General features: G+C 37.2%; 9 protein-coding genes and 1 long non-coding RNA gene across 10 annotated transcripts; 8 read left to right on the top strand and 2 right to left on the bottom strand.

Annotated features, from left to right (window-relative positions):
- The first annotated feature begins 281 nt into the window (after positions 1-281).
- LOC110852819 (phosphatidylinositol transfer protein alpha isoform-like) lies at positions 282-859 on the top strand. The gene is made up of 3 exons (XM_035854083.1): positions 282-405; positions 496-526; positions 629-859. Exons 1-3 carry the CDS (start codon positions 389-391, stop codon positions 839-841), a joined length of 261 nt encoding a protein of 86 aa, XP_035709976.1. The 5' UTR covers positions 282-388; the 3' UTR covers positions 842-859.
- Positions 860-863: 4 nt separating this feature from the next.
- LOC118436305 (phosphatidylinositol transfer protein beta isoform-like) lies at positions 864-1806 on the top strand. Its single transcript, XM_035854082.1, has 5 exons — positions 864-960; positions 1019-1264; positions 1331-1452; positions 1523-1613; positions 1690-1806. Exons 2-5 carry the CDS (start codon positions 1040-1042, stop codon positions 1732-1734), a joined length of 483 nt encoding a protein of 160 aa, XP_035709975.1. The 5' UTR covers positions 864-960; positions 1019-1039; the 3' UTR covers positions 1735-1806.
- A 2173-nt stretch (positions 1807-3979) lies between these two features.
- Positions 3980-5793, bottom strand: LOC118436130. The gene is made up of 3 exons (XM_035853411.1): positions 4976-5793; positions 4685-4861; positions 3980-4612 (listed from the first exon to the last, which is right to left on the bottom strand). The coding sequence occupies exons 1-3, from the start codon at positions 5413-5415 to the stop codon at positions 4048-4050; spliced, it is 1182 nt and encodes a 393-aa protein (XP_035709304.1). The 5' UTR covers positions 5416-5793; the 3' UTR covers positions 3980-4047.
- A 412-nt stretch (positions 5794-6205) lies between these two features.
- On the top strand, positions 6206-7627 carry LOC110852524. Its single transcript, XM_022100624.2, has 5 exons — positions 6206-6451; positions 6544-6784; positions 6873-6982; positions 7045-7373; positions 7447-7627. Exons 1-5 carry the CDS (start codon positions 6376-6378, stop codon positions 7501-7503), a joined length of 813 nt encoding a protein of 270 aa, XP_021956316.1. The 5' UTR covers positions 6206-6375; the 3' UTR covers positions 7504-7627.
- A 94-nt stretch (positions 7628-7721) lies between these two features.
- On the top strand, positions 7722-8971 carry LOC110852525. The gene is made up of 4 exons (XM_022100625.2): positions 7722-8105; positions 8177-8286; positions 8352-8683; positions 8786-8971. The coding sequence occupies exons 1-4, from the start codon at positions 7861-7863 to the stop codon at positions 8879-8881; spliced, it is 783 nt and encodes a 260-aa protein (XP_021956317.1). The 5' UTR covers positions 7722-7860; the 3' UTR covers positions 8882-8971.
- A 142-nt stretch (positions 8972-9113) lies between these two features.
- On the top strand, positions 9114-10741 carry LOC110852262. Its single transcript, XM_022100278.2, has 8 exons — positions 9114-9441; positions 9513-9681; positions 9770-9849; positions 9912-9962; positions 10038-10072; positions 10155-10216; positions 10296-10408; positions 10489-10741. The coding sequence occupies exons 1-8, from the start codon at positions 9352-9354 to the stop codon at positions 10651-10653; spliced, it is 765 nt and encodes a 254-aa protein (XP_021955970.1). The 5' UTR covers positions 9114-9351; the 3' UTR covers positions 10654-10741.
- A 665-nt stretch (positions 10742-11406) lies between these two features.
- LOC110851964 (sphingomyelin phosphodiesterase) lies at positions 11407-14584 on the top strand. The gene is made up of 7 exons (XM_022099911.2): positions 11407-11566; positions 11644-12315; positions 12395-12647; positions 12724-12888; positions 12960-13181; positions 13265-14193; positions 14267-14584. Exons 2-7 carry the CDS (start codon positions 12179-12181, stop codon positions 14529-14531), a joined length of 1971 nt encoding a protein of 656 aa, XP_021955603.1. The 5' UTR covers positions 11407-11566; positions 11644-12178; the 3' UTR covers positions 14532-14584.
- Positions 14585-17154: 2570 nt separating this feature from the next.
- Positions 17155-19449, top strand: LOC110851963. Its single transcript, XM_035853679.1, has 6 exons — positions 17155-17825; positions 17922-18096; positions 18182-18770; positions 18848-18953; positions 19026-19164; positions 19251-19449. The coding sequence occupies exons 1-6, from the start codon at positions 17765-17767 to the stop codon at positions 19447-19449; spliced, it is 1269 nt and encodes a 422-aa protein (XP_035709572.1). The 5' UTR covers positions 17155-17764.
- Positions 19450-19799: 350 nt separating this feature from the next.
- On the top strand, positions 19800-25064 carry LOC110851961 (probable phospholipid-transporting ATPase IF). The gene is made up of 20 exons (XM_022099909.2): positions 19800-20055; positions 20137-20226; positions 20305-20379; positions 20773-20865; positions 20937-21101; positions 21167-21471; positions 21538-21635; positions 21718-21815; positions 21898-21919; positions 22018-22545; positions 22620-22771; positions 22847-23027; positions 23139-23194; positions 23264-23415; positions 23487-23691; positions 23750-23801; positions 23874-24079; positions 24194-24508; positions 24599-24702; positions 24802-25064. Exons 1-20 carry the CDS (start codon positions 19957-19959, stop codon positions 24944-24946), a joined length of 3141 nt encoding a protein of 1046 aa, XP_021955601.1. The 5' UTR covers positions 19800-19956; the 3' UTR covers positions 24947-25064.
- Positions 20287-20830, bottom strand: LOC118436152. Its single transcript, XR_004835259.1, has 3 exons — positions 20698-20830; positions 20445-20618; positions 20287-20371 (listed from the first exon to the last, which is right to left on the bottom strand). It is a non-coding gene; the product is annotated as an uncharacterized LOC118436152 (long non-coding RNA).
- Positions 25065-26440: the final 1376 nt, after the last annotated feature.

Here is a 26440-nt window from a genome sequence, read left to right as displayed (position 1 = left end):
TCACGAGTAGTAAGATAAGACTGCATTGGATTGTACACATAATGGCACAGTCCAAAATTTATGTCGCATTCATTTGATTATTCATTACTATTAATTTATAATCATCTAATTACCTAAGCACCCGAGCGATGTCACGTAAACAGTTTGCAAAAAAAATCCATGGAAGTGTTCTGGAGACTAATAAGAATAATAAAATGAGACAGAGAAATTTATAGTAAGGTGGAATTGGTTGAATAATTTTTCTAAATTCCTAATGCATGTACTTTCCTATAATTTGTAATATGCGATGGGCTTCAAAATGAAATCTCAATAAGTCTTCCTTCACCGAGGGCGATTAATATCCTGTCTCCATTGCGAAAGGAATCTAAATCATAGTTCGTAAACAGACATGATTATAAAGGAGTTGTACGTAATTACATGCATACAAACAAAGTTACATTTGCACATATTTTCTACATTATGCATTCAGTAGCTCAACCGTAATACTTTTTTCAGCCGTATACCAATGCCTATGACTTTAGATGAGGTAAGTCTGCAAATAAATGGTCACACCAACCGAACAAATTTTCTCCGTTTCTCAACATTCTCAACATTCTCGGATGATGATTTGTTGTCATAATTGTTGCAGTATCGTCGGGGTCAGGTATATTCCGTCGCAGAGACAGCGAAACGGGAGACTGGTGGAGGCGATGGGATAGAAATTATCACAAATGAGCCATTTGAAGAGGTCGCACTACCATCAGGCGTAATATTGGGAGCTGGACAATACACACTCAAAAAATATCATATTAACAAGTACGACTCCTTCAGTACGGCTTCAACTACATGCAAATGTGCTTAAGCCATGTCATTTTATTTAGCAAAGTTCCAGGCTTTGTGAGACTGTTAACACCGAAAGGAGCTTTAGATTTGAGGGAGGAAAGTTGGAATGCTTTTCCTTACTCTAAAACGATAATATCGGTGGGTGCGTCCTTCACCTAATTTACTGAATGTTAATACAGTGATGAGTTTCATTTAGAATGAATACCTGGGTGATCGGATGAGCATAAGTGTCGAATCCATCCACCTGGAGGACCGAGGCGATACCGAGAACGCTCTCAACCTGACTCCAGATCAGCTCAAGATACGTGAAGTAGTTTTGATTGACATTGGAGAAAATTTAGGATCCGATGAAGAAGCACAACTGCCAGAAGATGAAATTCCGCGACGCTATAGATCGTCAAAAACCCTGAGGGGTCCTCTGACCACGAACTGGATCAACGAAGTGAGAATGCAATTAGTATTCTGAAATGAATGTGAGAATTTTAACAAGAACGACTAATTTTTTAAGGCCGAGCCCGTAATGTGTAGCTACAAACTTGTCACGTGCGAATTTAAAGTTTTTGGTCTTCAAAATCGACTAGAAAACTTTATTCAGAAAAATGAGCAAAGGGTTTTCTCATCGTTTCACAGGTACATATGTTCTTTGATAGAAAAATCTATTGAAGTTGCAGGATTTGGTCAGCTTTATACATATTTTTAGACGCATGTTTTGCTGGATTGACCAATGGATCGACATGACGTTGACAGAAGCTCGACTTTACGAGGAACAAGTTGCTGATGAACTGAATGCAGTAGGTTTTATCAGTAGTAACTCCACTTTAGTCATTACTTAAATTGTTTAAACAACGAGTTGTAATGTTTACATAGATGCGTGAATCTGGTGCTGTTCGTGGAATTCGGGCAGTTGAATGACACCAATAATTTACAAAATTTCTTACCATAATTTAGCACCGTACATAAATTTTTCAAAATAAATTTAAAGTGATATTGAGTGCAAGTCGAGTACAAAAAGTGTGTACACAAAGTTGTAGCTGGTTTATTGATATAAATATTTTTGCTTATTAAATTTTTATTTTTAGTTTCGGATAACAAAGCTCGACAAAATAATAAATAGAGCTAAAGTTGTGCTGTCATTTTCTCAAGAGTTTTAAACAGAGTTTCATTCAATATGTACTTTATTGGCCATTCCCTTAAGCTGGTTGTATTCTTTGCAAATACATTGTTTGTCGCAAATACATTTGCAGATGTTAGATTTTGCTATAAAGGGTTGCAAACTGTACATAGCAATCAAGCTGTGAATAATTCTAGTGGATACTGTCCATATGGACTACTTTTCAAGGAACCTGTGGTTATTGGGGCTGTGCAACCAGCAAAAGATCCCCTGGAACACGAATTACAGTAACAGTGCTTAATGTCACTACTGTTTAAATTATGAAATCAGCCTCAGTATCATTTTTAATTACAAAATTAAAGTTTTATTGTCATGCAGGTTCTGTTTCAATAAAAACATTTGTGTGCGAGATGACTGGCATTGTTCTAACAGACTTCAGTACACGGAGGCAAGTTGAAACAAACGGAAATCCAATGATGCAAAATTGCTGAAGATTGTCTGTGTTGTAGGCTCAGCTAATTATTCCAGGCAAAATAATAGATGACAAAACGACTTTGGTTGAAAGCGATGGTTAGCTAGCTACGGATATTTATATTTTTATGAAATCAGGGTTATTACAATATTGCACCTCCTTAATAATAAAGAAATCATCAACCCTGATGTACCAATTTGTGAGCCATTTCCCATTATTACGGACGTTATCGTTGATGAACTTCAAGACGATAATTATCTCACTTCAATTGGAATGAAGCAACGAAAAAAGCGACAAGTCCGTCCTAATCCGACGATCAAAGACAAGTTGAAAAATTCTGATACTGAAATTCAAGCCGTTATTGATGAGCAGACAAAACGCATGTTTTATTTTATAACCGGAGTTAATGTTGAGGACGTGAGCAGCCATTTGAGGGTTACAAAACTATTTCACAACTCTGTCCGATTGGTTCACATGATTTGTGACCCTTTATTTCTCAAGCAAGAATTTCTGGACAATGTTGAACAAGGGTTCCTGTACTTGCTGAAGCAACAAGGGCTTGAAAGGCTGAGCGATGTAGATGTCGATGACTTTGTCATGCTATCAAGGGCTTTAGACTACTGTATGGGAGACCCCGACGCATCTGTGTTCATTGAGGGCAACCACTGCCCAGCAAATTTCTTTGTGAGTTCAGCTCAAGGAAATTGTTACAATTGAGTTGTAATTTATAGCCTTTGGTGTATTAACTATTTGTATCAGGTCGAGTCTGTCCGTAGGAAAGATGTGCAAATTCCATTTGATAGGGAAGATGAAGCCAATTTCGTCTGGGGAAAACATGACGTTGTTGTCGACGCAGCTTGGCATATTATCGATATAGTGATGGGAATCTGCTTTGCGACCTTCAAAGAAAATTTGAACTTGCACCATAAATTTCAGGTTGTGATGGAACAAATGTTTCGTGATTCAGTGCACTTGCGGTGGTGAGGATGTATTGCAATTTAATGTAATGCTTCAGTCAAACACAAAGATGGAATGATAAGGTTACAATTATTCATGTTTCTAGGAGTAGCGTTTCGGAATTTCAAAGGGAGGACCGCGTGGACAATGTGTTCACTATACCTGTCAATATGTCGATGGTATTATTAAGTCTTTACTCGTTTATCGTATTTTATTACTAATTTATTTCTGGGCTAAAATTGGGAATTAATAAAGATGACCTTTTTAATCTCATTTGAATTTGTTGGTTCGTAGGAAGTGTTGGACGCGTGTTCCCAAGGGGCATATATTGGCTCTCCGTTTTTACATCGGTTGCAGCGACCAGAAGTGAACAGTGGTTCCAGGAAAAGGTAATGATCATTTTTTAAATAATTTTAAAATTCTTTTTACATTGAAAAATACGACTGGTGAAATTTGTTTAATTTTAATGCTTTAGGAGATCATTGGAGCAAATTCCACAAAATTCTCTCAAAGATGTTGCATATTGTTTACAGTCTCAGGAAGAGCTGGAGGATAGAATGAGAAAGATTCAGGAGAAACAGTGTGCCAAATAAATATACGATTAGAATAATCACGTATTTATAATTCAAAGTTGTATAAATAGTATTTTCTTTATTCCCGTGGACTCACGTCACGATAAAAATTACTACACGGAACTGCTAGAACTTGATAAAATATTGGCTTTTATATTATTTACCACAATTTTTCTTCGCATCTCCTTCAATTTTCTATTGTGGAAGTATCCCCACATGTTGACCCACCCTCCGCTGTTGGCAGCAATCACAACGATGAAAGCAGTAGTTGGCTCAATAAAACCGAAAAAGCCAAAGGTCAAATACAGCCACGCTGTTACTGCGAACGGAAAATACAAGCAGATCGAAATGTAGACAAAGGTCGTGAGACAATTTGTAGCCGTTGAATGGTATCTTGGCTGAATGATTCGGCAGCTATTATTTCGATGGGTTGTGGTCCTACAAGATTGAGAGGACGCTTGCCTCGTGCCCCCGTTAGTCGGCTTTGACCAGTCGGGATCCATATCAAAGGAGGATGAGAGTGGTTGAATGTGCGTTGACACGACGCGTTTCTGATTGGTAATCACTTTTTGAATTGCTCTATATGCTACTAATGTGAGAAGGGCATGGACGGTGCACGTGAGGCAAATGTTGACTCCCATTAATTTCCCCCAGTTTGTATTCAGGTCGGCTAGAAACCTGTTGAAGTTATAAAACATTGTCAGTTCAACCCCAGATTGAACAACCGAGTAGATTATTCTTAACGCTCACCAAAATCCAGCATTTCCTAAAGCTCCCACGTAGCAGTACAAGGCCACGTTGCAAAGCACAAAAGCAACGACGATGGCGTGCAGTTTCCATTCCCAATGGCCCAAGTCGAGAGAGACGCGTCGAACAACTTTCATGTAGGTGTAGAGGGATAAGCCAGCACTCATCAATTGTTGGTACCTGGTTTTCAAGAGATTTTTTTAGCATTTAACTCTAGAGACTATTTATTTATGTGTTAAGACCATGGGGCTGTAATATGATTTTTATATATATTTGTAATTATTATTTACTCACGCAAAGAAGAAAAAGACGTTCACGGCCAACATAGTGGCCACGTGCTTCTCAGGAAATAACTGACGAATTATAAGTATGACATGATCACCGGACAAGTTTGACAGTCCCCATAGCCCATCTGAAATGGCCAAGTAGAGCGGAAACCGGTCAGAAAAATCCCAATTTTTTCGATTTTTTGAATTCCGAAAAACGTTGATGATCACTGATGTGCAGGATGTTAAAGAAATTAAGATAAAAACAATCGCAGTGTAATGAACTCCATAAAAGACTAATTTATTTCCTCCGAGAACTGCAGAGTTCCCAGGTTCAATTTCCGACATGTCCAGCAACCAGGCCCACTTTCTTATGCAATGATTTGAAGCGTTATTGGTGGGTGATGCTGCCAGTAAGTTATCAAACACATTTTTGGTAGTGTTGTAATTGTTCAAAATTGTACTCATGATTTATCACTGCTTCAATCAGGTCTCAATTAAGTGTTTAAAAATATAAATGAGTTCTCACGAAGGATGGGAACATATTCAAAATGTATTGGTTGAGATTCTATCGAAAGTGCCTTGGAACGAGCGAAAACGGTTAAAAAATGATTTTTTGTTTAGGTCCCAGTATTTATGTTTAATAGTCATTAATAAGTGAATTATGTCTATTTCGGTGTTGTGGTTAGACCAAAATAACACTGTTGAAGAAATTATATCTGTTTGCTTGTGTCCTACTATGTAACGTATGTCTAAACTTAGAAAGAATAAGGAAGGAAACTGATGTGCATCATCGTAAAATTTGGAAATCCCCCAAATTCATAATTCTTTCAAACCCATAAACTAACCACATATTGAAAGGGCACATAAATTAAGAAAGATTATAAATAACTTTCCATTCTTGATTAGTTATCAATCAGTCATTCGTAGGTGAAATAGATTATTCCAATTCAAACGGAAATTGAAGAAGATTAGAATGAATGAAATTAGGTACATACATATGTACATACATGCTAATATATGCAAAGAATGTACATACGCACTGCTTTTGACATTAGTCGTCGAGTTTCATTCAGTGAGCCAAGAACGCGTAATAAAAATATTGTTTGTCCATGAGAGTCGCACTATTGGATGATTTTACGTCGCACAATGTACATGAAATAAGTATGTATACTACATTCATATCGAGCTATGATTTTATCAACTTAACCCAAATAAAGAAATGTAATCATGGCTTGCTTGGCTAGCATGATATAAATTGGACATTGAACATAAACACGCATGGTTATTCTCCAGTTTCTAATCTAGCAAGAGTTAGACGGATTTTGGTCGAGTAGGATTAATTTCCTGCTCAATTTAAGTAAATTAAAATTTAAAGCAATCAGAAATACGATTCAGGAGTTGCAAAATTGTACTAAAAATTTCACAATGGTTCTCCCAAATTCTACAGTTTTAATTATTTTATTATTGCAAGGGATATTCTCACAATGTTCTTCAGGAAGAGGTACAAAATACATATATTAAATATTTTTATTAACATGGTACAATTATTACAAAATTTTGTAATTGTGTTATTTATTTAAATTATTAACAAAGTCGTCAATTACTTTCCTACGGACGAACGAGAGATTGACGAAAGAGAGGTGATCCAACTGCCTTGTTCTTTGGACCTGATGGACCCCATCAGTGACTTGGTTTTAAAAATTATTAAAGAAATCCAATCTCATATGCATGACGGCATACCGTCAATGGGAATTCCGCCACTCGATCCACTCAACATTTCAAAGTACGACTTTGATGTCCGTGAACCCAGTTTCAAGGCTTATGGACAAATTCGGTATACATTTGCATACTTTTATCGTCGTAGTCATGCATGTATGTATAAGCAATTCACTTAATTTTATCAACAATATTTGATTTTGCAGAGACGCGTTGGTAAAAAATCTGTCCACTTTCAACGTGACCAACATAAGCACAAAGCTGCTCAAGAAGAGTGTTAATGTTTCAATTGAAATACCAAATTTGCTCATAACAGGTGACAATTCCATTCAAAATTTATGCAGTTATGTTGAAATCAAAGCTTCATTTCAATTTTAGGAGACTACACGCTAAAAGGGAAAGCATTTTCCTTTTTCCCAGTCACGGGTCAAGGCGACTTCCTCCTTAAACCTGAGGATGCGAAATGCACAATTTATACCCAACTTGGTTACAAGGATGGTCACTTTTACCTCACATCTTTTGACTATAAGTTGACCATCGGGGACATTTATGCAAAATTTGATGGGATTTATGGGAGTGGTCTCATAAGCGATATTCTGAACCAGATCCTCAACAATTTTGGCACAGCGTTGTTTAATCGCTTAGAGCCTCTGGTACACGAAGACATTAGGAAAGAACTCATGGAGGACATTGATCGCATTTTAAAGGTATCCAACAATCGGTTAATGGTGTTGAGACGTTCTTATGAATTTGTTTAAATTTTCGTATCGTACCGTGTAGGACATAAAAGTCAGCCAATTGGGAGATCTCCTGGGAATGATGCCTCTTTTATGTTAACTTATGATTGCACACTTATAATTATTTAAACAGATGGAGATTATTATTTCATAAGTGGCTTATCAATGTCATTTTATAATTTTAAAATAAATAGTTCGACTGATTATTGAACTTTTGCACTGAGTATTGATACATATGTAAATATATTATGTTGACATGTTTTTGACGTGCTTGCTACTCAAGTTTTTAGGATAAATCACAACTTGTACACAAGTATGCAATCCGTTGTATCCACTTGACATGTAAGCATTTTGTTCAATCTAAACTTGTCAACCTTTGGCGTGACAATCTGCAATAACGTGCTGTTGAGTTTGAATATAGTTTTGTTCGGCATTGATCATTCATTAAACGACTAAAATGAAGGGAGTCGCGTTTTTCGGGATTATAATATTTCTCGGTGGTGGAGCCCTTATCGGGTCTCTGGCCAATCCAGGAGTTCAAAACGCCTTGGACGACTTTATCATGGCCATCATCAACAATTTTAAGAATGTCATTGTGGAAGGAAATGAATGTCTTGGAATTCCACCTCTGGATCCCTTGTTCATTCCAGGATTCCCCTTGAATATTACCACAGCCTTGTTGAAGATGAGAGGGGATATTTCGTAAGTTCCACATAAACGCGTTTCTTTTGTATATGGAAATATAATTTTTACATACAAATTTTAATTTGAAGAAACATTGACTCCACTGGGTTGAGGACGTTGGAAGTAACAAGTCTTTCTTGCAACATTATAACGCTTTCAGTCCAGTTGGTCATGGACATGCCGGCATTTCACATCGGAGGTAATACAAACCCTGCATATTTGCTATATGACACTTGTTATACAATTGCTGTCTTTCGCCCCCAGGTTTGTACAATGTGGATGGATTGGCAGCAATAATATTTCCAATTTATGGAAATGGACCCTTCTCTCTGGACCTTGGGAACTTTAAAATCAGCGGACAAGGTCAGCTTGGGGCCCGTTTGAATGGTTCTCTGTACATGAGGCAGTTGGATTTTACGATGGAGATGGAAACAATGGCCATCAGATTCGAGGGATTGCTAGGAGGCGGCGAATTGGGCGAAGTCTTGAACCAAATCATAAATGAAATGGGTCTCACCGTCTACAATCAAGTTCGAGCCATTCTTCACGACACCTTGATGAGAGTCATGCTTGACTTTATCAACTTTAGTTTGAAGGTGAGGTGTCAATCTAGAAGAAAACGTATTATTACCTGCATATTTCAAGTAGAGGCTTGAAAACGCACATTTAATTATCATACGTGGCATGTTTGTGATTAGGACGTTCTATTGGCTGATATAATTGGAGGAATCATTCAGCCACCCGGTCCAGATCCAGGTCCAGGGTGCGGAAGCACGCCTGCTATGGCATTCTAAGATAACATCATTTAATTATTATTAACAATGTACATAATGATTCCGACATTTACCAGTTATGCAAAATAAAAAAAAAACATGTAATCGAGATTGATACTGTTAATGTTACATTATGCATCATATCATCCTTGTAAATTCAGGTGGTCTCATCCAGATTATCATACGACGACAGATAATTAACCAAGTATTGACACCAAACACTTCAACTATTTTTCAGCAATTAACAGGTGACATGTGTGTACGATAGTACTCATCGAACATAATTCGGCATAATTACAGCTTGGAAGGAATAAGTTTTTGAAGTGGTTGAAAATTATATTTGATTGCTTATCATTCAAACACTGGCTTCAACGCAGTGTTTAAAGTTCACGTTCATCCCTCTGCATTGTATTTTCCAGAACCACAATTATTTATAGTTTGAGCTTGTTCTTGTGAAGTCACTCAGAAGACGCATCAGTTATTAATCAAACATGAAGGTTTTCTTTACGTTGTTGGCGATTATTGGCCTTGCACAAGGTTCAGTGATTGCAAAGGATACGCTTGCACAACTTTTGGGAAACGTAATACAATTGAAATACATATTAGAAATCGATTAAACATACATTTTGGTGCTTTGAATATTTGTGTATAGAGCATTGATGCTGACTCCCTCCAACAAGCGAGGGCCGATGCATCTGCTTACTTTGACCAAGTTTTGGCGAATCTTCGAGAGCAAATGTTTCTAACGGGGATGAACGCCATTCCTCTGCCTGACCAAGTGCTAGAGTTTGAACAAGTTATTGGAGGCATCACTTTTCATGGTACGTTGACATTGACATTCATGCAGTATAATTATTTACGTTGTTGTAATACTGCAATACTGCATACTTTGACGTTGACGACACATAGGTCAAGCAGCTTTGTACAATGGGACCCTCCTCCACTTGGACACATTGCATAGAACCGGTGTGGCTGACATTAAAGTTGAAGTACTAACTTACGGACTTATTTGTAGTCATAAACAGATGCGATAACATGGAAATAATTTTAGGAAAATGGAGACCTCGTGATCAGTGCTGAAGTCGGAGTAAACCAAGCGACGGTAAAATAATTAATTTAATAAAAACGTTTCATGAAATATCCTCAGCCGACATCTTATTGTTTCATTCCTTCGTAGTTGCATTACGAAATGATTGCCCAGTTCATGGACTTGTAAGTCAAATTTAATTAATGCAATCCAAAAAATACATAAAAATTCCCTTATGTAATGTGCTTGTTTGATATCGTATTTTAGGGGTCCTCATGCAATAGTCGATGGAGGGTTGTCCAGGGTTCGACTGCTTATGGCACTCCGGGGCAAGAATTTACCTCAATAATATGCATTATTTTTTTAATTAGTCTTGTGCGTATGATAATAATGCATCCCCTTCAACAGTTGACTTTAGCAGTATGGCAGTCCACATGCAGACTTTCGACATTAGGAGCACTGGAGTGTTGTCGGTCGATATCAAGGGATTGGGGGCCATTCTTAACTTTTTGGTGGAAATTGTAAGTAATCCAATCCATATTTCTATTGAGGTTAAAAAATGTTTGGGGTAAAATGTATTTTAAAATACGATGTACGCAAGGTCGCCTCATTCTTGGGGAATTTGATCAAAGGAATTGTTGCTGCCATGTTGGAAGGTCCCATTAAAAACATAATTAATAAAATTCTTGCCGACCTTTTCTTTCCCCCGACTGTATTCAACGCTATCCGAGCTGTGCAGGCCGTAGTGGGAGCTTCCATCATGTAATACTGTTAATTACCGTAGAGTTGTATTGAACCATTTGTCAGTAACACAAAGTTGAAATATGAAATAAATTGCATACCCTGAATTGTAAGTTTTAATGAAATATTTCATCTTCATTTCAATCATAAACGTCTCTAATTTCTGCAAAAAATAATATCATTTTATATAATAGTTAGTTTATTCAATTCGAATTTTGATAGATATAAGTACGTTCAGAAGAAAATCATTCATGCCCTGATTTTGATTATATATATTTTAAATATTAAATAATTTCAATAATTATACCGCAAACCGTGTTCATATCATAAGTATGCATGTATATGTACATACATACATGCATACATTTATATTTCATATCATGCATTTTAGTGGCATCATAAATTAGTTTGTGCTAAATGGATTTTCCAGATTGCAATGCACACACGGATGTAGTACTCATTCAATGCCATCATTTGTGCATACATATTTAGGTAATTAACCTGTAATAAACATGAATTTAAATGTGACATTGAAAATTGTCATATCGTTTTTTTATTGCCGTATCGTGGAAAATCTATTCATTATGGAATAATTTATGATACGACGGGGCGACATGAAATTGAAATCATGGGTGAGACGTGTAGTATAAATATTAAAATTCTTTTATTGCCTCCTCCAACATCAAGGTTATCTAATGTGTAAAATTTCCAGAATGAAAATTACATGGTCACTGCAAACGTCACTTTATTTTGGATTTACATTTTGCACACCACCTCTCGCTTCAGATTTAATAAATCCGGATGGATGAATCAGTAGAGTGAGAGTTGCTGAATGAATTTAATCGCATCCTCATCACTTATTAGTAACTTGCCTTCAGCCCGGTGCGAATTTTTACCCGGATTTTTACACACATTTGCCACAATGGCGGATGTTGAATGTGAGTTGCACCTCAATTTTATAACACAGGCCAACTTATTAAGAAATTTTATTCACCAAAATTATTATAAATTTTAGCAAACGCTTCCGCTTGTGGAGCAAAGTGCAAGGACGCGGAGGGCTGCGCTAAGAAGGAAGGCTGCAAGGAGAAAGCAACGGGGGGCAAGAATTGCGGATGTGGTGTCGACTGCAACTGCCAGGAAACTGGAGAATGTGCGTCCTCTTGCGAAGGAAAGGCATGCGAGACGAAACCCGATAAGGAATAGTTCTTAGATCGAAAACAACATTTTGTACTGATTTATTATTAAAAGCAGTAAACAAAAATATACGCACGACTTATTAGTGAGATTGTCATCTTCATTTACGTAAAGTGACCAATTATTTTTCATCAGTATTATTTTCAGGATTCTGTCCGAGTCTGACTTAGCGATAATGATTGATAACATAAGATTAATCGGGTCATCAGGTTTCAATGAGATCGCCCTCAATCAATTGTCAACTCACCACAATGATTGTAATTAATATCATCACTCCATCACGTCAATCAGGATGACCATTTATTCCGTAGTATTCCTCACACGAGAGAACTGAATAAAAAACATATACTCCGAAAATGAATATTATACGGAAATTACTTTATACTTGTGTTTTCTTGTTCATTGCTTTTGCTTGCAGTAGTAATGCAGCAGAGAAAGAACAAGACTTTTCTGCATTGCAAGAACGTGTCATAAAATTTATCCAACCATATCGGTAAGTAACGTTTAACATATACGTGGACACCGTTATAAATAATTTATTCTCCTGATTTTCATTTTACTAAAACAAACAGAACCCACATTCAAAAATGGTTCTGGAGAGTTTCTGGAGTGACTTATAATAATCCATTTGCTTCTGAAAATCCATCATCTCTTGCGACATTCGTCGACTGTGAAGTGTGTACGCAAGCTTTGCCATTTCTGAAAGAAATTCTGCAGACTGGAATTCCAGAAGAACTTCTTATTCAACTAATCACTGTGGCCTGCATAGCTCTCGACCTTGCTCCGGCACGTCGCATTTGTCAACCAACGGTAGAAAAATATGCAGTGAGTACTTAAATATCTACTTGTAATTTTCAGTAATATTCACAGATTTGTTGTAAAAAATTGCAATATTTTTTAGAAACCCGCCACCTACATTTTCCGAGATAAGCCAGATTTGAATTTTGACGATTTCTGTGGAATTTTAAATCCAGGTTGCACTCCTGTCAGTGAACATTTGACAAGCTGGAAAATTCGACTTAATAATGAAAAACCCCTTATCAAGCCTCGTCCATTACCGCCTCCTGTAATTGTGTTTTCATTTAATAAGTACTAGCTGGTAAATATGTACCTGAAATATGCATTGCTTTTCAATAGTCCGTTGCACTCTCCAAAATAATTCACTTCACGGATATCCACCTGGACTTGCATTATACGCCAGGGAAGAATACCGTTTGTGACCTCCCTGCTTGTTGCAGAGTGGAAAATGGAGAGCCTGCAAATGAGACTCTTGGTGCCAAAACATTTGGAAGCTTGGGATGCGCGTTGCCAACCGCAGGGTTAGAAGCAATGTATCAACATGCCAGAGATACCCATCACGTATTAAAAAAATATATACTTTGTATGTGTACTGCTTGTTCCAAAGTCATATATAACTTATTATTGACGGCATGATTCTCTAGGATGCCCGTTTTATTTTTCTAACGGGAGACTATATTCATTCCAATGTGTGGGAGTATGGCCAGGAGGAAAATAGGATGCATTTGGAACATGTGAGTCAGTTGCTGAAGGACACGTTCCAGGACACGTCGGTGGAAATTTACCCTTTGATTGGCAACCATGAGCCAGACATTTGCAACCTCTACCCCCCAGAGTCCGCATGGGGCAATTTTTCACTGACCTGGATGTATGATGCCGTAATTCGACCGTATGAAGACTCTATTCCCGTCAACCAAGTAAACTTGTTCCGAAAGTATGGCTACTATTCAGTGCAGTCAAAAGCAGATAGAAATTTACGCATTGTTGTGCTGAATACAAACCTCTGCTACATTGATAATTTTTGGCTTCCTACTGCTCCGATCGATCCATTTAACCAACTTCAGTGGTTTGCAGACACCATGGATCTGGCAGAGAGATTTGGTCAAAAGGTTTTCATCATTGGACACATAAGTCCAGGCTCATACGATTGCTGGCCAACCTGGAGCCACCAATTTAATCGTGTTATAAGCCGCTACGAAGCTATAATTAAAGGACAATGGTACGGCCATGAGCATGATCAAAACTACAAAATTACGTTTGCAGAGGGTACTAATCGACCAATAAGTGTCAGCTATGTGGACGGAAGTGGTCTCCCTGATGGTATGAACCCTGCGTACAATGTATTTTATGCGGATGGTGAGCGTGGAAATGAGTCCACTTGGGAGATTGTGAACCATGAGACATGGATTTTGAATTTGACTGCGTCCAACGACAATCCCAAGAACGAACCCGTATTTTCTCAAATACTGGATGCCCAAACACATTACAAAGTAAGCAGCATGGTCCCAGAAGAGGTGCATGACTTCATCAAACGTATGGTTTGCGACGATGAGTTGTTTCTCGCATATCAAAAGTAAGTGTATGTATTCCATTCAACAATATTTTCATAATTTGTCAATAACCACAAACTATAAAATATTTTCCAGAGTAAATATCAAGGGAGATGACTCACCACGATTCAAACCTTGTGGAAACGATGTCGCTTGTAAATCAGTGGCGTTAAGAAATCTGTTTGTGGCAAATACTGCGGATGTTTCCCATCGAGATGAGTTGGGAAGGATGATCTTATCTGTGGATTGCTCTGAGACAGAAGGAGAAGGAAAAGGCCACTCCCTGGCTCCTTCATCAATAATTGGATGGACGTTGTCGTTAATAACAGTGTTGGTTGGATATTATGGCGAAAGATACTGATCAGGATTGTGCAAAAATGTATAAATAAAAGCAAATATATCGAGAAATAACAATCATTTTATTATTAGAATAAGTATAAATGCATATAAATCTTACATTACAAATCATGAGTATGGGGTAAATCTCCATCGTGTCCAATTTCTAATGTTTACTCCCCTCCGACGATCTCTGGACCGATACCACTCGTCCTCAGAATTTTGCTCCAATTCTATCATAACCGAAGGGTCAGGATATCCGAACGGCGACAGAATCCTGTCAATCCCCCAGAAAAACACGAATACAAATGAGGACACAACCGTCATCACGAGCTCAAGGCATGCGCAAACGGTTGCAAAGAAGAAGACTAAGGCCATGGCTATCAAAATAATTCCAAGAAGATCTACGATTAGCTGCATTACTGCGTCTGATTCAGGAACAAGCACGCCCGTTATAGTTCCCCTAATATTCAAGTTAAAGGTTCATTGATCATAATTTCAGCCTAATGTAAATCCTCGAATTAATTACACATACTTGTATTCCTAAATGTCCGCTTGTGCATCAAAATCATGTCATATTGAATTCATGATGGAATGAGGTCCAAGTTGATGGAGCGAGGCAAATAACTTGTACCTTGAGACATCATGGCAACATTGTTACGTAAGCGATTATCTTTTGAGAATGAACACTCCTAAATGAAGTGAGAAACTGCTGAGCATTTTAATTTTCCGATTGCTTCATTCAATTTTTGATTTGACTTTGCTTTCACAGTAGTAACCGTATCCTTTAACCGTCAGTCTAACCAATATGTACTAAACTCAAATTACATTTTGTATGATAATTCTGTCTCCAGGAATAATGTTCATCCGCACTATATTTTGTTCTGATAGTTCCTCCAGATATATTTTGCTAAAACATAGTCTCTCCTCAATCGTCCGGAGATTGTATTCAATCAACATGAAACCACGACCAGGTCTGGTGCAACATGTCGGATACACGTCATCAGTGGTTGGAGTAATAACCAAATTCAGAATACAACCAATCCTAGTTTCATGATTTAATACAACAAAATAATTATGCAAAGGTATTTGGTGCAACAAATTCTGGAGGTCTCAACTTTAAAATGTCTCCGCACTACTCGTCAAACGAATGCCAGGAGAATAATCTGAAGGCGATGATCGTGGCAATGATGATGCATGATAAACTGGATGAAGATGAACTCACAATATTGATGCACTCGATACAATTTGTGTATGAAGCGTCCTCAGAGAAAAGAAAACAGTGGTGTGGCGTTGAAATTAAGAATTTCATGAACTGTTCCGAACAGTATGATTTCCAGGATAAAAAATGTACGAGTTTCCGAAAAATGTTAAAATCATGTCTTCAGTCAAAAAAGGGTGAAGTGAATCTTAATTTCAAAATACAAACGCAGGATATATTTAATATTTAAATATTTATATGTATACAATCTAAACTCCGTTTCAAGTTACTTGAGTTCCCCGCCTAGAGTACATTAGCCGAATGAACCGAATTATCCTATTATTTTATACCAGTTATTTTTATTTTGGCGTTTAAATTATTCAATTTAGTATGATTTCGTATGATTTAAACGCCAAAATAAAAATAACTGGTATAAAATAATAGGATAATTCGGTTCATTCGGCTAATGTACTCTAGGCGGGGAACTCAAGTAACTTGAAACGGAGTTTAGTATTTGAACTATGCAAATTAGGTGCTGTGGACTTGCACCCTCCCAAATTAAGCGTAGAACCCCCAGCTTGGCCGTATAACTCACCAGGAAAATATAAACCACCAAACCTACGGAAACTTCCATTGTCCAAATGCCCTTTACCATCAAGTATTGATGCTGACACAACCGGATACCCAAGTTTAGTGGGTGGTCTTGAGGTAAATAATTTAGACCAATGCTGTGGCTGTGAGGATGAAGGTAGTACATCAAATAAATGCACCTCGAGCTGTCGTCCATGCGGATGCACGGCTAAGACGGAAGGTATTATGGACGAACAAACCGATAAGTGTGACAACAAGGAGGACCCGTGGCAGGTATCCCAGATATCACACGAAGACACATCTACCATCATCCAAACACCAAATGAAGAGGGACATGATCGTTTGGCGTATGAGGCGTGTATGGTCCCTGGAACATTGGAGGATGAATCAAGTGCCCTTGATTACGATGAATGGTATCGACAACATGGAGATAAAGAATAAACAAATTATTTCGAGTGATCATAAACCCAAAGTGCATAAGAACGAGACAACACGTATTCATCGGGCTAACAATCAGCCTAAACTTTTTCTTATGTGATGTTAGTTTCATCTTTCTGTCAAGATGATTTTGGATTGTCGGAAATAATGAAAATAAATTGAAAATAAAAGCAGAAAAAAATTTGAGGTGACTCAACGTGAGACTCTTTCATTTCACGCATGCAGCTGATGCTGCGTAAGTAATTGTAGTCATGGGGCTTTCGCTTCTCTGCCGCCGGTGCCGTGCATGTTAAAATTCTTCGCTTTTCCGATTCACGAATAAACAAATAATCATTTTGATTTCTAAATCAAATTAAATCACATTTTTAACGTTCTCGAGAATTTTTGTAAAGGATTGTAGAAAATGTCAGGTCCGCCAGTGAATTTAGAAACTGCCGTTGTGGGAGATCAAGGAGACGTTGTTCCTGATCCCAAAGAAAATGTGGCAAGTCAAATTCAGTCAAAATAGTCATTGTAAAATACCTTTAATACCTAACGCTGAGTTATCTGACGAGATGAATGTGTTTTGTTTTGAATAAAAAGTTGCTAACTAGCAGTCCCGAGTTTCTTGAAATGAAAGGCGCAGGTAACGATCTATTCAAACAAGAACGATACACGGAGGCAATTGCGAAGTATAAGGCAGCCCAGGCCTACTCCGTCGAGAATAAGGATGACCTGGCAGCTCTATTGCATAACATTGGACTTTCGCACGAGAAAATGGTAACTAATATGTAAAATATAATTCTGTATATATGAACATTAAACCAATAGAACACTGGCTGGCTTAGAACGACTTGGAGGAGGCAGTGAAGGCATATTCGGAAGCGATAACTTTAAAGGATAAGTACATCAAAGTTTTGAAGAGACGAAGCAACTTGCTGTGCAAACTTGGGCGCTACCAAGAAGCGCTCGACGATTTGGTGGATGTCGTCGTCGATGAGATTAAGGACCAACAAAAAAAAGTTGCCGTGACTGGTGTGAACGGATTTATGCCGGGTGGTTTCCAAATGGAAACTTCGCAAAGATTGGTTGACATACTGTTGGGTCAAAGTAAGTATGCTTGATAACTAATGCAAAAATTAAATCTCTTTTTTTCTATTTTGTTGTGTAATGAGAAATTAAGTAATATTGTGTTGTGTAAACTAGCCGAAGTTGAAACACAAAAAGTGTTGGCTAATCATGCCAGTTGCTCACCTCCGGTGACCATAGTTGAAGCCTTTCTCAGAATGTTTAATGGTGATCAAGTGTCGCGAATTTGGAAAGGATTGGAACCATCTGCTGTGGACGAACAGATTGCTCAAGGGAAAACCGACGATCTCAAGTATTACTCCTCAAATTTATAACCCTGAATACATTAAATTAACATTAAATTACGAAATCTAACAAATAAATACCTTCTCTGCAAGGGGATACATGGCTGCTTTGCGAGATTTGAAATTGAAGAAATATGATGCAATCGTCAAGCATTGTACCGAAGAAATCGAGAATCCAGACGCGTCAGAAGAAAATGTTCTGAATGCTCGATTCCTTCGTGGGACAATGACTTTCATTTGGACGCTTTCATCGCAAACCGTTGAAGATTTTATAAAGGTCACGGAGTCGCCTCTTGCCAGCAATAAGATGAAAAGCTCCGCATATTTAAAACTTGCAATGAGACACACCAACACTCGACACCCTTTCTCGAAATCCGACACCATACAAACCATTTCGGAAGATTATAGCAAGGCGGAAGAACTTTGGGTGGAGAATCCCGACATCTATTACCACGGGTCGCTTTTGCTTGTGGATCGTGCAGTACCATTACAAGGGCTGGACATGCTGGAAATGGGAATTCGCTTTTGTGCTCCGGAGACATCAATTATGATGAAGACGTTCTTTTGGACGCTGCAACTCACAATTACCAACGAAGACTCTGTCAGAAATAATGCATACTTGGAACTGAAGAAACTAGAGCACGAATTTGATTCAGCAGAATGTCACGAAATGTTTGGGCAGGTATTTAAAAAATTGACGATATGTATAACTCACTGAGTTGTGGAGTTGCTATTCTAAAATTGAATGATGGTTTTCAGGCACTAATGGCTGCAGGCGGAGATGAACGTCAAGCAGAGTACAATGAACAATTTGATAAAGCCATTGCATGCAATCCTCAGGACCCTGTGTTCAAAATTAAGAAACGTACGTAATGCATATTGGCGGATAATTTGATAAATCTTGTCACGCAAAGTTAATTGTAAAATTAATTTCCAGTGATTTTTCGTCATTGGTTGGGTGAAAACGGAAACCTAGTGAAGGAGGATCACGCACTTGCAGAGATGGACAGCTTCATCGAGACTGAAGGTCCCAACAACTTGGCGTACTATCACATTGGCCAAATGGAAATTTTAAGGTAATGTTATTTATTGCTACACAGATAGCGAAATACATGGTCTAAAATAGGATTAAATTAACTATAATGCGTACTTTTCCCATCAGAGGAAATGCAGAGAAGGGATTGGAAGCATTAGAAAAGTCAATTGAACTAACGGGATCGATTCATGAGATTGAAGCACGTGTTGCTGCAAAATTGGAGATGATTTTCTACTTGCGTGTAAATTCCCGACTTAAGGAAGAAGGCCTTGAGGATTTGGCTGATCAATTGCAAAATTTAACATTGAAACAGCCCTTTCCATAGACTCATCCCTATGATTATACACATATTATATTTATATTCTGAATATCAATGGCACACGTATTAATTGTATTTTGGTGTTGTTGTAAAAGGTACATATCTGATTGTTGGCATCGATGATTGCGGTACATATGTTGAGTAAAGCTTATTGGCACTACAAATAAATATTTGATGATCTACTGGCTGGTTACATTTTCTTCTTATCATCTCTCCGATGGACAATTCATTTGTATCACCGACCTTGGAATGTTATCATATCAATTAAACCTGGAATGCAATGGTTATCTTGCAATACGTCATGCGCCTTTAATGATGCAGGTATTATCATCCATTGTCCCAAAGAAGAGATCAAATCAATCTGCTACTTGATCGTTCTTAAATTAAACATGTAGTTGCCACTTAATCAATCAAAATTGACCGTGTTGAGATGTAGTTTAATACTGCACGTGAGACCCCGTCCGATTGTGCATTCCAAAATAATCCATCCAAAAATCTCAAGAATTATACATAATGGCAGCTTCAGCTCAAAAATTGAGAGAAATAAACTTTTTGAAAGATGAACCCAAGAAAAATAAAGAGTTTGCTGATAATACTGTGACCACCTCAAAGGTACGTAGGTTTCGGTACCATCTAAATTAGTAAAAAAAATGAATCAATAATAATTTCTGCACGCTGTGTCTCAATTTTCAGTACACGCTGATAACATTTTTACCCAGAAATCTATTTTTCCAATTTCGACGCATGGTTAATTTTTTCTTTCTCTGCTTGATTATTATTCAGGTACAATATTTTCATACATAATTTTTCTTTACTTGACAATTTCTCACCAGTTTCATTATTTTCTGAATTGCCCGGAAGGTCTCGATAGATATTCCCGTGGAACCTATTCCATACATTGCAGCCTTTGTGTTCGTGATTGGAATCACTGCAACGGTAAATAATACGATCTACACATTTCGTTCATATAAACGGTTAGGTTATAAATAAGAAAACCACACTTTTGACAAAATTGTTCAAGACGTTTCAATAGGTGATACTTCATAAATGTTGAATATGTAGTATCGTGATCTTCTCATGTAACGCCTTTTTCTCAAGTCTCAATGAGACTTGACCAATAAATATGTATGACTCTTAGTTAGTCGATGGATTGCTGTGAGACCCCTCTCGAGTGCCTAAATATTACTGAAATTAGCTAAATATACAAACATAAATTGTGATTCTATAAAAGAATTAAAGTGTGCATCCACATACGTAAATTGGTAGAGAGTAAAAGGAACAAATAAGGAACTTTCACGTAAGTATCTAAATTACAGTCTTTAATTTCAGAAACAAGGATACGAAGATTGGATGAGACATAGGGCAGATGCTAGCATTAATTTTGCCGTAGTCCACATAGTCGACGAAAATGGAAACGTTATTGTAAGTGATGAATTGTTTGATATTACTGAGGGGAAAATAATCAATAACAGTTTCAATACGTGTACAAGTAGAAATTGAACGCGAAAGACATTCGGGTTGGCCAACTGGTGAAATTGGAAGGGGATGAGGCTGTACCCTGTGACCTGTTGCTTATTGCGTGTGAATCCACCTCTGGCCAGTCCCAATCTTTTTGTCAGATAAGATCAGATAACCTTGATGGGGAATCCAATTTAAAAGTATACAACAGCTTATCTCGCTTAATCCTTTATGATTATTACATTATGTCACTTGTCCTAAATAGATGCGATTCTGTTCACCTGGATTAGATTTAATTTTGGAGGATAATCGCGTCATCTCAGATAAACTCAAGAAATATTTTTTCCAATATGAACAACCAAATTCGGATTTATACAGTTTTAACGGGCAAATAACATCACCTACTTTTGATAAACCGGTGCAGATTACAATGGAAAATGTACTTCTAAGAGGAACCAGGGTTAAAAATTGTCGAAGCGTTTATGCTGTTGCAATCTACACGGGAAGAGATACTCGACTCTCAATGAATTCTAGCAAAGTGAAAACCTCTAAATTCTCAACTATTGAGCAGTGAGTATGAAAATATTTAAATAAAGTTCAACTATCCTCCTCAACCATAATGTTTTTCTTTTAAAGCTCAATGAACAAAATTGTGATTGGGATGTTCATTGGTCTTCTAACCTTGTCGTCAATATCGTTGGGACTCAGTTTCGTGTATAAAGACAACAAGTTTGGTAACCCTACTATGCCCTGAAACATCATTTTGTGAGAATATACTTATAACAAAGTGAAATTATTCCCCTGTTGTTGTTGCAGGAGGAATGTGGTATCTACCAAAAAACGATGATAGCGATTCCAAGCATGGGATCACCATTTTTTTCGCTTACTGTGTGCTCCTGTGCTATATGATTCCCGTAATTTGGAATATTTTTTATCAATCCGGCCAAATTTTAGTGTCACCACTACTAAATACTTGTATTATTTTGTAAATTTTAGGTCTCTTTGAGTGTTTCGTTCGGTAAGCATAATGGCAATATGTGAATTCAAAATGATTTAAAACATATACCCAGATAGATATGGACTCTAATCTCTCTTTTTTAAACATAATTTTGACAGAGGTACAAAAGTTGGGTTGCAGCAAATTTTTTGGGTGGGACCAAGAAATGATTTGTCCTGACACTGGGGCACAACCAATTTGTAATACGTCTGATTTGAATGAAGAACTTGGGCAAATTGAGTATTTATTCAGTGACAAGACGGGGACGCTGACTGATAACGACCTGGTTTTCCGATGCTGTTCAATCAATGGAGTTAAGTACGAATACAGCGAATCCAGCAAGTTGAAACAAATCAATGAAAATGAAACTCTAGACCAAGAGCATGAAAAATTGTACAATGCATTTCTCGAGACGCTAGCAGTTTGTCACACGCTGCGAGTTTTGCCACGTGATAGTGATAATTTTGGAAATGACGATAATGGACAACTTGTATATCAAACTAGTAGTTTAGACGAGGAGATTCTAGTAAAGATGGCACACTCATTGAATGTTCAATTTCTTGGGGGCCAAGACAAAAATTTTACTCTGAAAAAATTTGGTAATGTTAAAGAAATGAAGACTTTGGCGATACTTGAATTTGACTCTGGTTAGAAAAATAATATAAATACGCAGCACTAGGTTTGATCAGACTTGGTTAATTAACGCTACATTTGATTCTAGACAGAAAATGCATGTCTACAATAATTCAAGACGAGCTTGGGACATGTTACATGTTCTCAAAAGGGGCAGAATCATCAATTCTTCCAAAATGTACCAAAAGTTCCCAGACCCTTATTGATCTTACTGCCAACCATGTCACAGATTTTGCAAAGGTTACCACTAATAATTACCTATTTAAGTCTGCTACAAAATTATACAATTATATAGCTCAAATTTTTCCTATCCAGATGGGATATCGTACACTTGTAGTGGCGTTCAAAAAGTTGGAGAGGCCTGAAGTAGACACATTCCTTCAGAAATATGAGGAATATAGAAGCTCCCCTGAATACTTAAACAAATTGTACGTTCAAATGGAGCAAGATTTGCACTTGCTAGGATGTACTGGGGTTGAAGATAAGCTGCAACCTGGTAAGATTTGCGTATCAATTTCTTGCATTTATTTGCGCAAATACTGAGAAATAATTGATTACATGGGATAAATTTTAGCTTAACTCAACCTCTGTTTTCTGATTATTATAGGAGTTCCCGAAACCTTATACTCTTTAAAAGAAGCTGGCATAAAAATACTCATGTTGGTAAGGAAGACATAAATATCACCTCTTTTGGGTCTCAAATAACATGCAATGATTTGCTTGTTATGCCAGACTGGGGATAAACTTGAAACTGCAATCAGTGTGGGATCAACTTGTGGCATTATTTCATCATCGCATGAATCAAAGGAAAATGCGGATAAAATTTTTATTGTGGAACAAATGCACGAAAACGCAATACTCGAGAAGCGTCTGCATGAATTCACGTAATTTGAATTATAACCTATTTATTTTACTGGATTTATGTACACTAGGCTAACAGAAATTTGCTTAACAGACAATTATCCGCGGAATCATCATCCGTTCTAGTCATGGATGGACAAAGTTTCGCACTGGCTTTGGAATGCTGCAAGGACCTCGTTCGTAGAATTATTATTGAAGCCAAGTCCGTAATATTCTGCAGAATGGCGCCTCTCCAGAAAAGTCAAGTTGTTCATCTCGTTAAGAATAATCCGAAAAAGCAGTACAAAACTTGTGCAGTGGTAAAATTTACCCCTTTAATAAGAAAAAAAACAAATTTGAGTCAATAACTTAAAACAGGGGGACGGCGGCAATGACTGCGCAATGTTAAGGGAGGCGCATTTGGGAATAGGTGCATAAATTTGTTGTGATAATTGTCCAATATCTTATCGAACTCGTCAATGGTAGCATATTTTGTTTCCAGGCATAATTGGCAAAGAGGGTCTCCAAGCTGCAAGAGAATCCGATTTTGCCGTGCCGAGGTTCAGGTTCCTGCAGAAAGCTATTTTGGTACACGGGTCTTGGTACTACCATCGGCTCTCTGCACTGATCACATACTTTTTCTATCGAGGGGTTGTATTTATCTTCCAAATTTTCTTGTATGGATTTGACACGGGCTTCTCTGCACAGGTACGATAACGATTGACTGCGTTTCTGCGTGTTCACATGTACATGCATATTTAAACACAGTCGCAATTAAGCAAAGGGTCAATAACTATTATTACTTTGTTTCCCTCTTTGAAGACTATATTCGACTCCACGTTTGTCATGATGTTTACCATCGCATTTACATCGATCCCAGTGGTCGTTCAAGGTCTAGTTGATCAGCAGTACTCCAAAGAAGAATTGCTGAACTCTCCGCGGCTTTACAGAGAAATTACGAGAAATGCGCACATGTCCTTAAAGAACGTTTCAAGGTGGTATTTGATCGGAATATGGCACATATTGATTTGCTACTACGTTCCAAGATACGTTTGGATTGATGGATCGTCACTTAATGATTATGGATCGTTTAGCTTGTTCATTAGCAGCATAATTGTTATTATAACTGACACTAAGGTGGGTCGTAGGAGCCGTTATTTGCTTTCTTAATTTTCTCATTCGGAATTACTTCTTAATAAGATGGAGAATGTGATGGATTTATTGCAGGTTTTGGTGGAAGGACGATATTTTACGTGGCCCACTTTGTGTGCTCAAGTATTTTCATATACAACTTTGATAGGTTTCTACATGCTCCTGTGTCATGCAATGTCGTAAGTTTGGATAAAATAGCCTGTTTTCTAACTTCCACTAATAAATTTACTGTGCATAATTAGCTGATTTTTTTTTGCTGTCGCAATATAATTTTTCAGAAACGGTAAAGGACTTTTGGCATTCTCGTTCATCCCTCTCTTGCAACAAGTGAATTTTTGGTTCACGGCGATGCTAATACTTGTACTGAGCATTGTTCCGGATCTCACCTACTTTACGGGACGTCTAATGTTTTTTGGCTATTAAATATTTATTAAAAAATAAATCACGGAAAGAAGTCTGCCACAGACTTTATTTGTGATGTTTAAAGTATATGTTTTATGATGACAGAAATAAACTAGCCTTGAAATTAATCCAATTTTAATATTGTTAAAGGATGCACACCTGGTTAATTTATTTAATTGCGATTCGTCATTATACCTCTTGATCATCAATATTTAGCACATTCAAGTGTCAATGATTGTTGTCAACCATGGTCGAGTCATCACCAGAGAATTCCGATTTGCAGCTCATTCAGTTGGAAATTAGACCAATTTTAACACTTTAATGTAGTGGGCCTAGAACATTCTGATAATATTTTTATTTATGGCGACTTTACGAGTTTTCAGAGTTCCGGGTTTGTTTGCCATTTCAAGTTATTTTCTGATTGTTCCCACCATGTGTGTATTTGTGAATGGCATTTTGATGTAAATTAATTATTCTGTGGACCTACTTGCTTCGATGATAATTGTTTATTTTGGATGCCAAGCCGTGTGCAGGCCGCCTATATATAAGAGAGCGAAGGATCAATTTATTTCATATACGAACAAGCATACAAACCTTAATTTCTTGCTACATTCATCATAAGTAAATCACCTTTTCAGACATTTTTTTTTTTAAATCGAAACAGCAATATAAACAAAAATGAAAAGCTACGTTGCAATCACACTTGGGCTCCTTTTCGTCTTGATGATCCTTGAAGCAGTGTACGGTCAAAAGGGTTGTTTCTGCACACTCGAGTACCGCCCCGTCTGCGCCTCAAACGGTCAAACATACAGCAATGGCTGTCTCTTCAGATGCGCTGCTGCTCAAAACTCAGGTGAGTTACATAACAGCCTATATTTTTGTGTAATTTGTTGAGAATTCTACTTCAACTCTTCATTTTTAGGCCTTTATGTGGTGCACTCCGGAGTTTGTTAGGGAGGAGGTCAACGCGATGAACGTTTAGTTGGATTTTAGTTGGATGAACTATTTGGATTATTGCTATAATATTTATAATTTATTGATACAATTTTTTTAAGATGCAATAAATTTTAAAAATATTTATTTCATGTGAAAATTTATTTGTATATGTTTCTTAATTTATTGAAAAATTTCATAATTAATTGGAAATTCTATCAAATTGTGGATACGTTAATAGATTCTGCTATCAACGAGGGCATTTGTTTCCTATATTTCTAACATTTTTTTTGTTCATGAGGATGAGTCAAAGAGAATAACGTTAAATTATTTTGTGATTATACAATTCTGGAATTACTCATTTAATAGCAATTACGAACTCTGTAATAAATCATCTTGTTGGAAAAATACCTACATTTTCTTGTCCGGAATGATCGTTATGAGTTATGTACAAGTGTCTTACATATTCAGATGCGGTTAGTAAAAATATCATGCTTGTGTACATAGTATGTATTATCGTCATGTTGTTTTTGGTAAAATTATGTTTATAAAAAGAGGTTGGAGGTATAACTGTTTAGATGA

The sequence above is a fragment of the Folsomia candida genome, unplaced genomic scaffold (genome assembly GCF_002217175.1).
Source record: "Folsomia candida strain VU population unplaced genomic scaffold, ASM221717v1 Fcan01_Sc007, whole genome shotgun sequence".
NCBI classification, from domain to species: Eukaryota; Metazoa; Arthropoda; class Collembola; order Entomobryomorpha; family Isotomidae; genus Folsomia; species Folsomia candida.
Note: the sequence above shows the minus strand (reverse complement) of the source record. Positions and strands in the feature narration are given on the sequence as shown.

Coding starts and splice junctions, on each gene's coding strand:
- LOC110851961 (XM_022099909.2), top strand. CDS start 19,957: ATGGCAGCTTCAGCTCAAAAATTGAGAGAAATAAACTTTTTGAAAGAT. Junction 20,227..20,304: donor TCTGCTTGATTATTATTCAG/GTACAATATTTT, acceptor ATTGCCCGGAAG/GTCTCGATAGATATTCCCGT. Junction 20,866..20,936: donor ACGAAAATGGAAACGTTATT/GTAAGTGATGAA, acceptor GTGTACAAGTAG/AAATTGAACGCGAAAGACAT.
- LOC110852525 (XM_022100625.2), top strand. CDS start 7,861: ATGAAGGGAGTCGCGTTTTTCGGGATTATAATATTTCTCGGTGGTGGA. Junction 8,287..8,351: donor GCCGGCATTTCACATCGGAG/GTAATACAAACC, acceptor TTTCGCCCCCAG/GTTTGTACAATGTGGATGGA. Junction 8,684..8,785: donor TTATCAACTTTAGTTTGAAG/GTGAGGTGTCAA, acceptor GTTTGTGATTAG/GACGTTCTATTGGCTGATAT.
- LOC118436305 (XM_035854082.1), top strand. CDS start 1,040: ATGAGCATAAGTGTCGAATCCATCCACCTGGAGGACCGAGGCGATACC. Junction 1,265..1,330: donor CCACGAACTGGATCAACGAA/GTGAGAATGCAA, acceptor TAATTTTTTAAG/GCCGAGCCCGTAATGTGTAG. Junction 1,614..1,689: donor TTGCTGATGAACTGAATGCA/GTAGGTTTTATC, acceptor ATGTTTACATAG/ATGCGTGAATCTGGTGCTGT.
- LOC110851964 (XM_022099911.2), top strand. CDS start 12,179: ATGAATATTATACGGAAATTACTTTATACTTGTGTTTTCTTGTTCATT. Junction 12,316..12,394: donor AAATTTATCCAACCATATCG/GTAAGTAACGTT, acceptor TAAAACAAACAG/AACCCACATTCAAAAATGGT. Junction 13,182..13,264: donor ATGCCAGAGATACCCATCAC/GTATTAAAAAAA, acceptor ATGATTCTCTAG/GATGCCCGTTTTATTTTTCT.
- LOC110852819 (XM_035854083.1), top strand. Junction 527..628: donor TGCCTATGACTTTAGATGAG/GTAAGTCTGCAA, acceptor TAATTGTTGCAG/TATCGTCGGGGTCAGGTATA.
- LOC110852262 (XM_022100278.2), top strand. CDS start 9,352: ATGAAGGTTTTCTTTACGTTGTTGGCGATTATTGGCCTTGCACAAGGT. Junction 9,850..9,911: donor TGGCTGACATTAAAGTTGAA/GTACTAACTTAC, acceptor AAATAATTTTAG/GAAAATGGAGACCTCGTGAT. Junction 9,963..10,037: donor TCGGAGTAAACCAAGCGACG/GTAAAATAATTA, acceptor ATTCCTTCGTAG/TTGCATTACGAAATGATTGC.
- LOC118436130 (XM_035853411.1), bottom strand. CDS start 5,415: ATGAGTACAATTTTGAACAATTACAACACTACCAAAAATGTGTTTGAT. Junction 4,862..4,975: donor AACGTCTTTTTCTTCTTTGC/GTGAGTAAATAA, acceptor CTTGAAAACCAG/GTACCAACAATTGATGAGTG. Junction 4,613..4,684: donor TTAGGAAATGCTGGATTTTG/GTGAGCGTTAAG, acceptor TAACTTCAACAG/GTTTCTAGCCGACCTGAATA.
- LOC110852524 (XM_022100624.2), top strand. CDS start 6,376: ATGGTTCTCCCAAATTCTACAGTTTTAATTATTTTATTATTGCAAGGG. Junction 6,452..6,543: donor ACAATGTTCTTCAGGAAGAG/GTACAAAATACA, acceptor TTATTAACAAAG/TCGTCAATTACTTTCCTACG. Junction 6,785..6,872: donor AAGGCTTATGGACAAATTCG/GTATACATTTGC, acceptor TTGATTTTGCAG/AGACGCGTTGGTAAAAAATC.
- LOC110851963 (XM_035853679.1), top strand. CDS start 17,765: ATGCCGGGTGGTTTCCAAATGGAAACTTCGCAAAGATTGGTTGACATA. Junction 17,826..17,921: donor TGACATACTGTTGGGTCAAA/GTAAGTATGCTT, acceptor TGTGTAAACTAG/CCGAAGTTGAAACACAAAAA. Junction 18,097..18,181: donor GGGAAAACCGACGATCTCAA/GTATTACTCCTC, acceptor CTTCTCTGCAAG/GGGATACATGGCTGCTTTGC.